The sequence below is a fragment of the Neophocaena asiaeorientalis genome, unplaced genomic scaffold (assembly GCF_003031525.2).
Source record: "Neophocaena asiaeorientalis asiaeorientalis breed wild unplaced genomic scaffold, Neophocaena_asiaeorientalis_V1.1 scaffold177, whole genome shotgun sequence".
In the NCBI taxonomy this organism is placed as follows: domain Eukaryota; kingdom Metazoa; phylum Chordata; class Mammalia; order Artiodactyla; family Phocoenidae; genus Neophocaena; species Neophocaena asiaeorientalis.
In genome coordinates this window covers 21,317,148-21,329,630 of record NW_020172779.1, presented here as the reverse complement: position 1 = coordinate 21,329,630, position 12,483 = coordinate 21,317,148, and the positions used below count along the sequence as shown (strand labels likewise).

Genomic DNA, 12,483 nt, shown 5'->3' with positions numbered 1-12,483 from the left:
CCTTCCTGACCCTCCCCACTCCGCCCAGACAGAGCTTCCACCTGGAGCGCCTTGTCCACATCCCCAGCCTCGACACCTCCACAAGCCCCATCCCTCGAGGCCCTGCCAAACAAGGTCCCCTGCCCCTCGTCAGCCCCTCCTGAGGCCGGGCACCCCCCTAGCCGGCTCACCACCCCCTTTAGACTGTGAGCCCCTCGGGGCAGGGATGGGGCTGCACACGGCTGGCACCCAGGAGACCCCAAAACCTGGATGGTGGGTTGAAAAAATACAGCAACTTCATGGACACACCCCAGATTCACTTGTGTTCTTGGGTGTGTTTGGGGAAAGGAGGAAATAACTCTTGGTAGAGCTGGCGGCCCCTCTCCACCTGGGAGCCCCGTCTCCCCGTCTGTGCATCTCTGAACAGGGCACCTGAGGAGGAGCTCTAGGTGGGTTTGCCTTTTCACAACTCTCCATCTTGTCCACAGACCTCCGCGGGTGCCCCCCCATCTCTCCTCCGCTGCAACCCCCTGCCTGGGGGGGAGGGTTGCACTCCTTCAGGACCAAGAGGCCTGAGGGGGAGGGTCTCCTCGGTCCAGCTGGTGGGTAGGAGTGCCATCTCTCCTGAAACGGGGGGACTTCCCTGGTTTCACCCAGCACTTGCCCCCTGGCCACCTCTGGGCAGTGGGGCAGGCAGGCCTCCCGCACATCCCTCCACCCGGCCCCAGTTCACCCTCCCTCTGGGAAGTCTGGTTTAGTAAAAGCTCAGAGCTGGGTGGGCCTGGACCCAACAGTTTCCTGGAGCCAATGGTGACCGGGCAAGCCCCCAGGGGAACTGAGAAAGGAGAAGTCTGAAGTGGTGGGAGCCCAGTCCTGGCCAGCAGGGCGGGGGGCTCTAGACCCAGATTCACGGGAGGTGCCCCATTAACCGTACCAGCAGCAACAGTTCACTGCCAGGCCAGCCAAGGCAGACCAGAGGCGGGGAGACAGGGCCTGTGACCTGGTGGCTGGGCCACCCTCCCACCTGGGGAAGGTGCAGCCCACCCGACCCAGGGAGGGGCCAGCCCCCAGCTCTGCGAGAGCTGAGAGCTGCACACAGGGAGGCTGGGAGCAGGGCAACCCATGCCCCCAGGCAGACCCCGCCCCTCCCACACACACTCTGACCTATCACGGCAGGCCCAGTCGGCCACCATCACCCGCTCCCTGCTCTGGGCCTCTAAGGACACCTGGTGGGGGCAGCGCAGCCATCCCAGTGGACACAAGCCCTGAGGAATTACCAGATGACCCACCCCGTCCTGCACAGGAGCCTTGAAACAGCACCATGGCAACTGGGCAGAGCCTGCTCAGGCCACAGCCCTTGTTCTGGTCTATCTGGGATGGCCCCTGCCCCTAAGCCAGGGAGCGCAAGGACTCGGCGTGGACGCCAGGGGGCCCCCCAGCACAGCCGGCTGGAGGGGCTGCCGGCCCCGTCCTGTTCAGGGGCCTTCCCAGGGCCCCGCCTGCCCACTCGAGGCCGCCTGGCCCCCACCCCACTCTCCAAACACACACAGCCACAGGGTCCGGTTTTATTGCCTTCGAGTGTCCAGAACATCTGACCGCCCCAGACCAAATAATTTAAGGTGCCAAGAACAGGTCAGGGGGAGGGGCTGCAGGGGAGGGGCCGGGCCCAGTGGTTAAAAAATACACCAGCCCCCAAACCAACGGGCCAAAGAGGAGAGCTGCCCAGGGGCAGGCGCAGGGCACTGGCAGGAGAGCCAGGGACACAGGGTGAGGGGGAGATTAGGGGGAATTAAGCCTCAGAGGGACAGAAGGAGCCGAGGGCACAGACAGAGACACACGGGGCACAGAGGAAGAGACAGACGCGGGCATGTAGACAAAAGGAAGGATGGACCAGACAGTGGTGCGAGCACACGCGTGTGGGGGACGGTGACAGGAGACAGCAAAGGGCGCGTGGGGCGGGCCGGACCGTTGGTGGCGGGTGTGCTGAGGCATCTGGAGAGGAGGGAGATGGAGCCCCGCTGAGCCGAGGCCAGGGCGCCAGGGTCCTGAGCTACATGACACAGCACTTGGTCTTGTGCGCGTGTGGGTCCTTGAACCGCAGTCTCTGCTTAGGCCGGTATTTTTCCAGGTAGGTAAGCTGTTTGCTGTTGATGGCTCCACGCCGCTTCCTGAGCAGACGGAACGGGGGTGGGCGGGGATCAGGCGGGACCCGGGCTCGGCCACCTGCCCTGCCCCAGGGCCTCGAGGCACCAGAGTCCAGTGGGGCTGGAGCGGGTCCTCGTAGCCAGCAGAGCCCGTCCCGCCACTAGGCCTTTCCCCGGGCTGTTCCTGCGGCCAGAATCACCCTTCCCCCATCACCTGCAGTCACCGCTGCTGGCCTTCGACTCACCTGGCTATCACCTCCTCCAGGCTGGCTCCCTGACCCCCACCCACAAGGTCCCCGCGTCTACCTGGGTACCACCTCACCCCCAGGCCCTGGGACCCCAGAGGCCGCAGGGGTGGAGCCTGGGCATCCCGGCTGGCTGGGAGGGGGAGTAGAGGAGGGGGGAGGTGGACCTCAGGTGCCCAGGTGTGAGGGCACCTAGGGCTGCCCACCGTGCGCTTCTGGAGGCCATCTGTCCCCACCCGCCCGTGACCTCAGACGTGGCCACAGACTTGCTCTGGCCAAGGAAACGTGAGCGGGGGAGGTGCAAGCCTGTGCTTCTCTGAGTCACCAGGTTGGGCCCAGCCCCCAATCACGGGCCTCGGGCCTCAAGCTGGGGAACCACCAACGAGGTGGGTGCAGGAAGGGCTCTGGTGAACGCCCGGCCCTCGCCCTGGTGCCCCTTGGATCTGCACCAAGGCGCAGAGCTGCACACAGGCTCACGGAGAGAAACAGCGTGTGCCTGTGTGTGCGCGCGTGTGTGAAGGAGTGCCGGGCTCCCGAGGAGGCCTGAGCTCCCACGGGTGCACGCAGGCCTGGCTGTCTGGCTGGTAAACAAGCCTGCCTCTGGGAGAAAGGTGGCTGTGCCCTGGGAGCCGCCACTGGGGGAGCAGCACAAGAACACACACAGGCACAGAGCGTGCGTGTCTCTCACACACACACGCACGCACGCACACACACACACACACACGCACACGGTGGCTGGGCTGGGGGCGGGGGCAGGCCCAGTGCAGGCCCAGGTCCTCTGCCATCCGCCCCACTGTCCCTGCTGACACCCCAAGACCCTGCACCACCAGGGCTCTTTTCCCCGGAGCAGTGGTAGAGACAGGAGCCCCCCACCCGAGGAGGAGGAGGGGGGAGACCCCCGTGGGGGCTGAGAAGCTGGGGCAGAGGCCCCAGGGGCCAGGGCTTCGGAAGGGCAGCTCTGAAAGACCGCCGTGCGTCAGTCGTCCCTGGGGTGTTGGGGAAGGTGGGCAGGTGCCACAGGAGGTTCCTTTCACAGGGGGGCTGGGCTGGATAGCTTCTGGGGGTCCTTCCTCTCCCAGGTAAGGAGAATGCCACCCCTCATCAGGAGTGCTGGAGGCTTAAAGAGCTGTTCGCCCCAACTCCCTACGCTGGCCTGCTCGCTACTCAGCACAGCCCAGCCTGTCTGGACTGCCCTGCGCCCCAGGCTGAGGGAGCCGCGGGCCACGGAGGTGGGACCAGCCAGGCCCTCACTGGAGCCTCTCCTCACTCATACCTCCCAGCCAGGGGAGAAGGCCACACTCAGACACCAGTCCTCAGTCAGGGCCAGGCGGCCTGAGCGGTACGTTGGTACCACAAAAGGAGGCTGCACTGGACCGGGGGATGCCTCAGAGGACACCCCGGGGACACGGGTCAGGAGTGGCCACTGGCAGGGCACTGGTCCCTGCGGGGCGGGGAGCACAGGATAAGGGCCCCCTCAACCCGGACCCCTGAGCGCTCACCACCGCCCTCCCCCACCGGCCACTCACTGTCGGATGAACTGGATGGCGTCCTCGTACTTCATCCCACTCTCGATGAGGGCCAGAGCCACAAGGACCGGAGCCCTAGAGCGGACGGCAGAACGAAATCACCCAAGCCTCTACTCCCAACCCCTCCCCTGACAGGCCGCCTACTGAAGACACAGAGCAATGCCTTCCCCCTTGGGGCCTGAGGGCTGCCCAGACTCCCCCAGTGCCCTGCCCTGCCCTGCCCTGTGGAGGGCACAGGCTCCTCCCGACCCTGCTGTGTGACCTCAGGTGAGCCAGGCAACCTCTCTGTGCCTCAGGCTCCTTGTGCGTAAATATGTTGGTGGGAGGGTTGAAGGAGGGAGAGTAAAGCGCTGGGCTTAGGTCTGGTTGTGGATAAGAGATTGACTCTTGGCTATCAACCCCACTCAGCCAGTCCCTCTGCAATCGGGGATTCCACCACCTGGGTCCGTCAGTGAAACCCAGGCTATCTGCTGGGGGCAGGGCCTTTGTGCCTGGAGAGGGGCGGGGCTGGCAGTCCTTCCTGCTCAAGTACACAGTCCCAACCACAGCAGGAGGGAGCAGGGTCAGACTCTGGGAAGGACTTCCTCCCCGCCCAGGTCTGGGAACTTCCAAGGAAGGAGGTCGTGTGTGATGTGGGCTCAGCACCCACATCCGAGAGTGAGCCAGGCCACAGGGTCCCCAAGTTCAAGCCAACTGCCCTGCCCCGCCAGCTCACCGTCCCAGGCCGGCCACGCAGTGCACAGCCACGCAGCTGCCGGGGTCGTCACAGAACTTGGTCTTCAGCAGGCTCAGCCAGTCCTCCACCACTCTGCCGGGTGGAGGCGCCCCGTCGTCAAACGGCCAGTCCTGCGGAAGGAAGCAGCCCGTGAGGGCCCTCCGCACCGGAAGGTGGGGTGAGGGGCACAGGCTGGCCTGCCCATGGGCTCTCGGGAAGCACAGAGGATGTCGGGAGCCCACGAGGTGAGGGCCAGGGCACAGGGCCAGGGAGCTCCCCACTGCGAGGCTCCTCTTCATCCTCTCCGCTCCCTCAGCTGCCCTCTCCTCCAGGAAGCCTCCCCGGAACACCCTGCTCTTTTCTTCAAGGAGCCCCGGGAGCCCTACCCCCTTCCCCATCAGCCCACACTGCGATTCTGGGGTCAAAGCCTGACCCCCACCCAGCCTGAGAGGTTCTGGGTCAGGAAGCCCAAGGGGTCTGGCCCACAAACATGGTGACGTGTGCCTGTCTGTGTCCCCAGCCCCCAGCACAGCTGCACAGAGCAGGCCGGGCCCAGTGAGGATGGAAGCACTTAAGTCCCAGTGGAGCAGACTTCGTGCCGTTGAGTGCATCCACATGTGCCCACCAAGGCTAGGCCCCCGGGTCACCTAATCCTGTTGCCGGACTCCAGATTCAGCAACCCCTGGAGGAAACCGGTCTGCCTGGCGGCTGTAAGTCTAACTCAGATCCTTCCTGCTGCAGTGAGAGGGGTGCGAAAGGCTGCGGACTCCCTGTGCCACGGGTCGCTTTACCCCTTCACCTGGTGCCTTTCAAGCACCCACGCTCTACAGGTGAGGAAACTGGGGTCACTCAGCGGGGAAGGGGCAGAGGCGGGACTCAGGCAGGCCCGTCTGACCCTGAGGCTCCGACCCTTCCACCACTCTCACCACGGTCGCCTGGCTCGGCGTCCTCCCCAGAGGGCTGGCCCCAGGGCTCTGGTCGAGGCACCGGGAAACCCATGGCCCATCCCACAGGGCCTGCCGCCTAGACGCAGGTCCCCAGCACCGGGGACCAAGGAAACAGCCCCCAGGGTCCCTCCCCACCGCCTCGGTAGAGCCTCCCCAGGGGCCCGCCAGGTGCCCCCAGCCCACCCTCCCGGAGGCACCCGCTGCCTGGTGACAGGGCCCCGAACGCCAGGCAGGGAGACAGAGGTGCGCCCCTGAGGCAGCCCAGACCCTTAGAGGTGAGGCCTGGACACGAACACGGCGAGGGGGGCGCAGCAGGGCGCACGCGGAGAGGCCACGCGTGCCTGCTTCCCGGTGCGGGGCCCCAGCCCCCTGCAGCCCCGCCCCGCGCGGCAGCCTCACCACGACGGTGATGCCGTCCTTCTCCAGCGGGGCCTTGTCGTAGGTCACTTCGCACACACGCACCACGGTGGTGGCCCCGTACTTCTTCAGGTCCTGGCAGGGGAAGGAAGGCAGGGCTGAGCCGGGACTGCGGGGCTCAGGGCTGGGGACCCCCTGACTGGGCAGAAAGGCTGACACCCAGCGTGAATCACCAGTGGCTCACTGACTTTCAGGCTCAGTGACTTGCCGAGGGTGGGACAGTCTTTCCTGATGCTCCTGGGGCAACTGTCCCTGGGCCCACCCAGCAGCAGGGAGGGTGTCCCCACCGACCCTCCTTGCCATCGTGGCTACCCAGCCGGGAGCCAGCTTCCTAGCACTACCTCCCTCCTCTCGGGTGCTCAGGGCCCCAGATCACATCAGCAATTTCCAGGCAAAGATCCTGGGTCCCCAGGCAGGGATAGGACACCACCAGCCCACACGAGAGCCCCTGCACGGTCCCTGCTCTGGGCAGCCCTCCCAGCCAGGGTTGCAGGGACAAGTCCAGTCAAGGGGCACAGCCAGACCCCGAACAGGGGCTTTTGGAGTCTCGGCGGGGCAGGCCTCGGGGCAGGGAGGGCAGGCGCCTGCCCAGATGGCACCCAGGAGGGAGCCAGGCCCTGCACACCAGCGGGGAAGCCCCCGGCTGCCAGGGAGAAGTCCGGGAAACCCATGGCCCATCCCACAGGGCCTGCCGCCTAGACGCAGGTCCCCAGCACCGGGGACCAAGGAAACAGCCCCCAGGGTCCCTCCCCACCGCCTCGGTAGAGCCTCCCCAGGGGCCCGCCAGGTGCCCCCAGCCCACCCTCCCGGAGGCACCCGCTGCCTGGTGACAGGGCCCCGAACGCCAGGCAGGGAGACAGAGGTGCGCCCCTGAGGCAGCCCAGACCCTTAGAGGTGAGGCCTGGACACGAACACGGCGAGGGGGGCGCAGCAGGGCGCACGCGGAGAGGCCACGCGTGCCTGCTTCCCGGTGCGGGGCCCCAGCCCCCTGCAGCCCCGCCCCGCGCGGCAGCCTCACCACGACGGTGATGCCGTCCTTCTCCAGCGGGGCCTTGTCGTAGGTCACTTCGCACACACGCACCACGGTGGTGGCCCCGTACTTCTTCAGGTCCTGGCAGGGGAAGGAAGGCAGGGCTGAGCCGGGACTGCGGGGCTCAGGGCTGGGGACCCCCTGACTGGGCAGAAAGGCTGACACCCAGCGTGAATCACCAGTGGCTCACTGACTTTCAGGCTCAGTGACTTGCCGAGGGTGGGACAGTCTTTCCTGATGCTCCTGGGGCAACTGTCCCTGGGCCCACCCAGCAGCAGGGAGGGTGTCCCCACCGACCCTCCTTGCCATCGTGGCTACCCAGCCGGGAGCCAGCTTCCTAGCACTACCTCCCTCCTCTCGGGTGCTCAGGGCCCCAGATCACATCAGCAATTTCCAGGCAAAGATCCTGGGTCCCCAGGCAGGGATAGGACACCACCAGCCCACACGAGAGCCCCTGCACGGTCCCTGCTCTGGGCAGCCCTCCCAGCCAGGGTTGCAGGGACAAGTCCAGTCAAGGGGCACAGCCAGACCCCGAACAGGGGCTTTTGGAGTCTCGGCGGGGCAGGCCTCGGGGCAGGGAGGGCAGGCGCCTGCCCAGATGGCACCCAGGAGGGAGCCAGGCCCTGCACACCAGCGGGGAAGCCCCCGGCTGCCAGGGAGAAGGTCACAGCCAGGCGTAGGGATATTTATACGCTGGGGCGGAGGGCTCCACTCCACGGGGTCCACGTGCCGGGGCTGCACCCACCCCGACCTGCTCCCAGCAGCTATTTTAGGAGCAGTGAGGAACCAGCTGCTGGACCTTGCTCATCATGCAACGGGGACACTGGACCCGGTGAGGACAGCACAGAGCTATTCTGAGAATGCGGGGAGCGGGGGGCGGTGGTGCAGGGCTCTGAGGCCAAAGGGGCGCCTCAGATCCCTCTGTGCCCGCAGCCGAGGGTGCTTCCACCCAGCCCAGGGCTGGGCCCTGACCCTCATCACAGACTGAGCGCTGCCCCCGGTCACACACGGAGCCCTGCCTCTAGTGACAGACTGAGCTCTGACCCCGCTCCCACACTGAGTCCTGACCCTCCATCACACACTGAGCCCTAATCCTGGTCACACTCAGCCCTGACCCTAATCACAGGCTATACAGGGGGACAGCCCTCCCCTACAGGGTCCCACCTCAACATCCAGGGTCCAGGTCCCCCAATGGCAGGGTGCCCACTGCCTCTCCCTACGGAGTTGCTGAAGTCCTCTCGTGCCCAGGCCCCTGTTCAACCAGGACAAGCGCTCAAGGAAGCTTATCTCATGTTGCAGAGGGAATGGCTGGAGGTCTGAGGCCACAAATGGCCCTGCACACAGCCACAGGCTCTGCAAACAGGAAGGGGCACTCCAGAGGCCAGTCTCCTGCAGGGGCCAGGTGGAGAGTTGCAGGCTCTGCCACGTGGCCCATCTGCTGCGGCCACGAGCAGCGCACACCTCAACCTGCTGGCTCCCAGGGTCCGGCGGTCACTCTATCCCGGGGCCGCCTCGGACTCCCGCCCAGCCCCTCCTCACACAGATATCTGTGGCCTGAAGCCCCCAGCCGGCCCGTTCTAACCCAAGGATTCCCCCGCTGCCGGTGGGCTTCCTGCGGCCTGGGCTGGCCATGCAGCTGGCCTTCGTGCCCTGCGACCGCCTGTGTCCAGGCTGTTGAAGCAGCCAGTCCTCACATGGGGGACCCCCCCCTCCTCCTTCGCTCAGCCTCTGCACAGAGGCCAAACGGCCAGCAAAGGCTCGGGACTGCGCCGGCCACAGGCGACGTCCCGAGGAGGCGAGGCCCGTTTCTCCTCCTGCCGGAACCTGCCTCTGTTCGTGCAGTGTGGGCTCCCGCTGCCCACCCTGCAGGCCCCAGCGGGCCCAGCGGATACCCCCGCAGTCCTCACACCGGCTCTGCGGGAAGGACACCCTCGGGTGCCCCCCGGGGACCCTGTAACCAGGCTGGCAGCTCCGCTCCCAAGCGCAGTCCCTGGGCCGACAGCTTTGCGTCTCACTCTGCGGCCCTCGGGAGGCCCCCGGCCGCGCGGCCGGGCGTGCTGGACACTCACCGCGATGAAGCTGCTGAGGGTGGCGTTGGTGGGGTTGTGCGTGATGAGGAAGCGCATGTTCTTGTAGCTGACCTCCACGGGGGCCGGCCGGTTCATCCGCGCCATGGCTGCACCCCGAAGGCGGGGCGGCGCCCAGGAAGGGCTGCAGGCGGGGCCGGGGACGCGGGTGGGAGAAGGCCCCAGCAGCACCCCCAGAACCCAAGGAGAACGAGATCCCTGTGCTTGTCCAAGAGAGAGAAAATGCTTCTTTAAAAACCTGCCCCCCAGCACCGCGCACAAATGTTGTGCAAATACTTGGGAGGGGGTAGGATGCTGCCCGGATTAACACGTGGATAAAAAAGAAAACCCAACTCTTTAAAAAACGAAAGGAACGAAAGAGCCCCCCGGAAGTAAAATGGACCAGTCCAAGCTCCTGCCTCTCCGTGCTGGATAATTACAAGGGGGCAAAAGCAAAAATAACGACAACCAAAAACAGTCAGCAAAGAAATCTTTAAAAAGCCCAAAGTGAGTCCGGCCGCTGTGGCCGTGGCCAGCGCTCTCCTGTCGCTGGGGACGCCCCGTCTGCATCCGTGGACAGGTCGACGGCCGCCTTCACTCAAAGGCCCCAAACCCCCAAGGACCAAAGGAAGAATGAACTCAAACTGAACCAACGGGGCGGCCTTGGGGTGGGAGCAGGCAGCTGTGACACGGGGCCTCCGTCACGTTACCCCATCGGGGCACGGCGAGTCCTGGAAGGGGGCAGGGGGCTCAGGCAGCAGCGCCGGCCCCGGGCCGGGCGGCGGGGGCCATGGGCGGGCGAGGGCAATGGTGAGGGCCGGAGGCGCGGGGTCTCAGCAGCAGGCGCGGCGGCGATGCCGGCCGCAGCGGCACTCAGAGTGGCCCTCTGAGGCCCTCTCCATAAATCTCGGGCTGGTCAGCGGCAGGCAGCGTCTGGGGAGGAGGGGAGAAAAAGAAGTGAAAAGGGAAGGGGTCCCCGGGTGCCCCACCTCCCGGGAGGGGTCCCAGCCGGTGCTTCTCCCGGGCCCTGCTACAAGGCCGCGCTGAGCGAGCCACCCTCCCTGGGCCTCGGTTTCCCCATCTGGGAGCCCAAGGAAGGACGGCTCCTGCTAGAGCTGACCCAGGCCCCTGAGGTGACGGGACAGCCACCAGGACAGGGCAGAGAGGGACGGAAGGAGGGACATACCCTTCCCCCGGGAGCGTGCTGAACCCCGAAACACAGATTTCAGGGCCGTCTGTGGTAACAGAGGCCCAGCCCCCATCCCCTGAGCCCGGACACCCCAGGATGTCCACCCCCGCCCCGGGACAGTCACCCCCTCCTCTGCAGAACGCCGGCCTCTGTGGCATTTCCAAGCCCACACTGCTCTGGGCCAGCCGGTCCTCCGGGAAAGGGGCTCAGGTGCAGAGGCCAAGGCGCCAGAGCACAGTGGGCTGAGGGTGTGGCAGCCTCACTCACAGCCATGCACCACCTTACGCATCTCTCAAGGGCTCCCCAGGGAAACCTCCGGCTCTGATCAGCCTCTGCCCTGGGCCACCGTCCACCACTCGCCCACAGGGCTGGCCACGCACCGGAGGTAAACAAGCGGCTCTGCCCTGCAGCAGCTCGGAGAAGCGGGGACAGACCACAGGGGCCAAGTGGCCAGGACCGGCCACCAGGTGCTTGCCGAGATGGTAACAGTGCAGGTGGCCAGGAGTGGGGTCCCGCTGTGACAGGGCCTCAAGGAGGGATGCTGCTGGGCCACAGAGACAGCCATCAAGCACCTCGTGCCTGTCTCTCACTCTCTAGGCCCCAAAGGGCCAGGGCCAGGGGCCCCAGCAGGAGCACCCAGCCAGCCTCACTCCCACCCGCACAGACGGGCTGGGAGGACTTGGGCACATCACTGGCCTCAGTTTCCCCATCTGTACAGTGAGGGGCCAAACGAGATGCTGCCAAGGTCCCTCCAGCACAACCCAGTGGTCAGCGGACGCCCCCGGCCACGGGGCTTGGCCCAATCCCACCTGCTCACCCGGCAGGTCCTCCATCCCCCGCGGCAGACAACTCTTACCTCTGCCCCGCCCAGCACCCCGTTCCCCAGCTGCCCACCAGGCCGGCTGGGCCCCTGGAGCCTCAACCTGGGTGCAGACAGGGCCCGCAGCTGGGACCCGGACGCGGTGGAGGGCCTCCAGCGCCGCTCCCAGGCTCACACTCTGCTCCGTGCCTTGTCTAGGAGGGTTACGCGGGCGTCCCCGGGGAGGGGGCAAAAGACAGGGAGAAGGGATCCTGCACCCTCCCAGAACGAGCTTCGCTCCCAGTACAGGCAAGGAAGGAACCAGCCGCGGGCGCCCTGAGCAGCACACAAACACCTGCTCCTCCTGGGGCTGCGGGCTGTTCCTGTGTGCGTGCGTGTTTACCAGGAAGCCACAGGACTACAGGCCTCTCCAAGGGCCTGACCCGCCACCTCACGGCACATAGCTGCTGGACACCTGGGGAGACCCCGGGGGCGAGGGCACATGGCCTGGCTCTTCTGCCAGTGTCCCTGGATGGCCCTCAGAGCTGAGGGTCCAGAGCCACACCACACTGCTGCCCACGTGAGCCTCAAGGGTCACCCGTTGGCAGGGGTCAGGGGGCCCAGCCCTAGCTAGAATGGGGTCAGGGTCTGGGCCGAGGTTGAACCGAGATCACTGCCCAGGCCGGGTCGGGCTCTAGCCACACACCCCACTTGTCTCCTCCATGTCTAGGGCCCACACCCCCAGGTGAGAGCAAAGCAGTGAAAGCCCCCTTTCCTGCCCCAGGCAGCCAGGCCTGTGGCTCAACCAGGCCTGTGGCCTCCCCCCAGGAAGGGGCCCTCCCTCCTAACCACACCCCCTTGGTGAGGTCACTGAGCAGGCCCCCAGGCAGGGCTGACCCAAGTCCACCAGCCACTGCTCCTGGCCACCACCCCCCATGATGCGGGAGCCCTTCTGGGAGCCCAAGGCCCCTCCCTCTGGCCTTCCTACCACCGGCCCCACGTCACTGCTGGGCTGGGACCCCAGCGGCCTCCACCCGGGCCGGCTCTGAGCCCTCTGCTATGTCCAGAACAGTCCTCCTTTCCAGACCCGTTAGGGGAGGCCCCATCCTGGCCCCTGTTTGCAGATGAATAAACCAGCCAGGGAGAGCTGGAGGGGCTTCTCTGGGCCCTGACCACGCCAGGCCCCGGGAAGTGCTCCTCGCGGGCGTTCTCAATCTCAAGTCCAGGAGGCTCATTCCCGGTGGCACAGCTGGTTGAGAAGCTGGAGTTTGCAGAGGGCTTCAGAGAGCACCAGCCTCTCTGCACCCCGGACCCTGTATGATACTGGGGGGAGGCTGGAGGACCACGGCTCAGTGGGGTCCCAGGAGAGCTAAGGAGGGGGGGCATGGGAGCACCGTGGGCGGGGCTGGGACCAGTGGGCTGGGGT

The 12,483-nt window shown here is 66.2% G+C and overlaps 1 protein-coding gene across 1 annotated transcript in view; it reads right to left on the bottom strand.

Annotated features, from left to right (window-relative positions):
- Positions 1 to 1,882: 1,882 nt before the first annotated feature.
- Positions 1,883 to 12,483, bottom strand: part of PTP4A3 (protein tyrosine phosphatase 4A3) — a 23,587-nt gene continuing 12,986 nt past the window's right edge. Inside the window, exons 2-6 of the mRNA XM_024741292.1 lie at positions 9,073 to 10,002; positions 6,992 to 7,084; positions 4,610 to 4,740; positions 3,895 to 3,969; positions 1,883 to 2,147 (exon numbers count right to left, since the gene is read on the bottom strand). Of these exons, the coding sequence (XP_024597060.1) occupies positions 2,030 to 2,147; positions 3,895 to 3,969; positions 4,610 to 4,740; positions 6,992 to 7,084; positions 9,073 to 9,177 (522 nt within the window). The 5' untranslated portion in view covers positions 9,178 to 10,002 and the 3' untranslated portion in view covers positions 1,883 to 2,029. The remainder of the gene's footprint in view (positions 2,148 to 3,894; positions 3,970 to 4,609; positions 4,741 to 6,991; positions 7,085 to 9,072; positions 10,003 to 12,483) is intronic.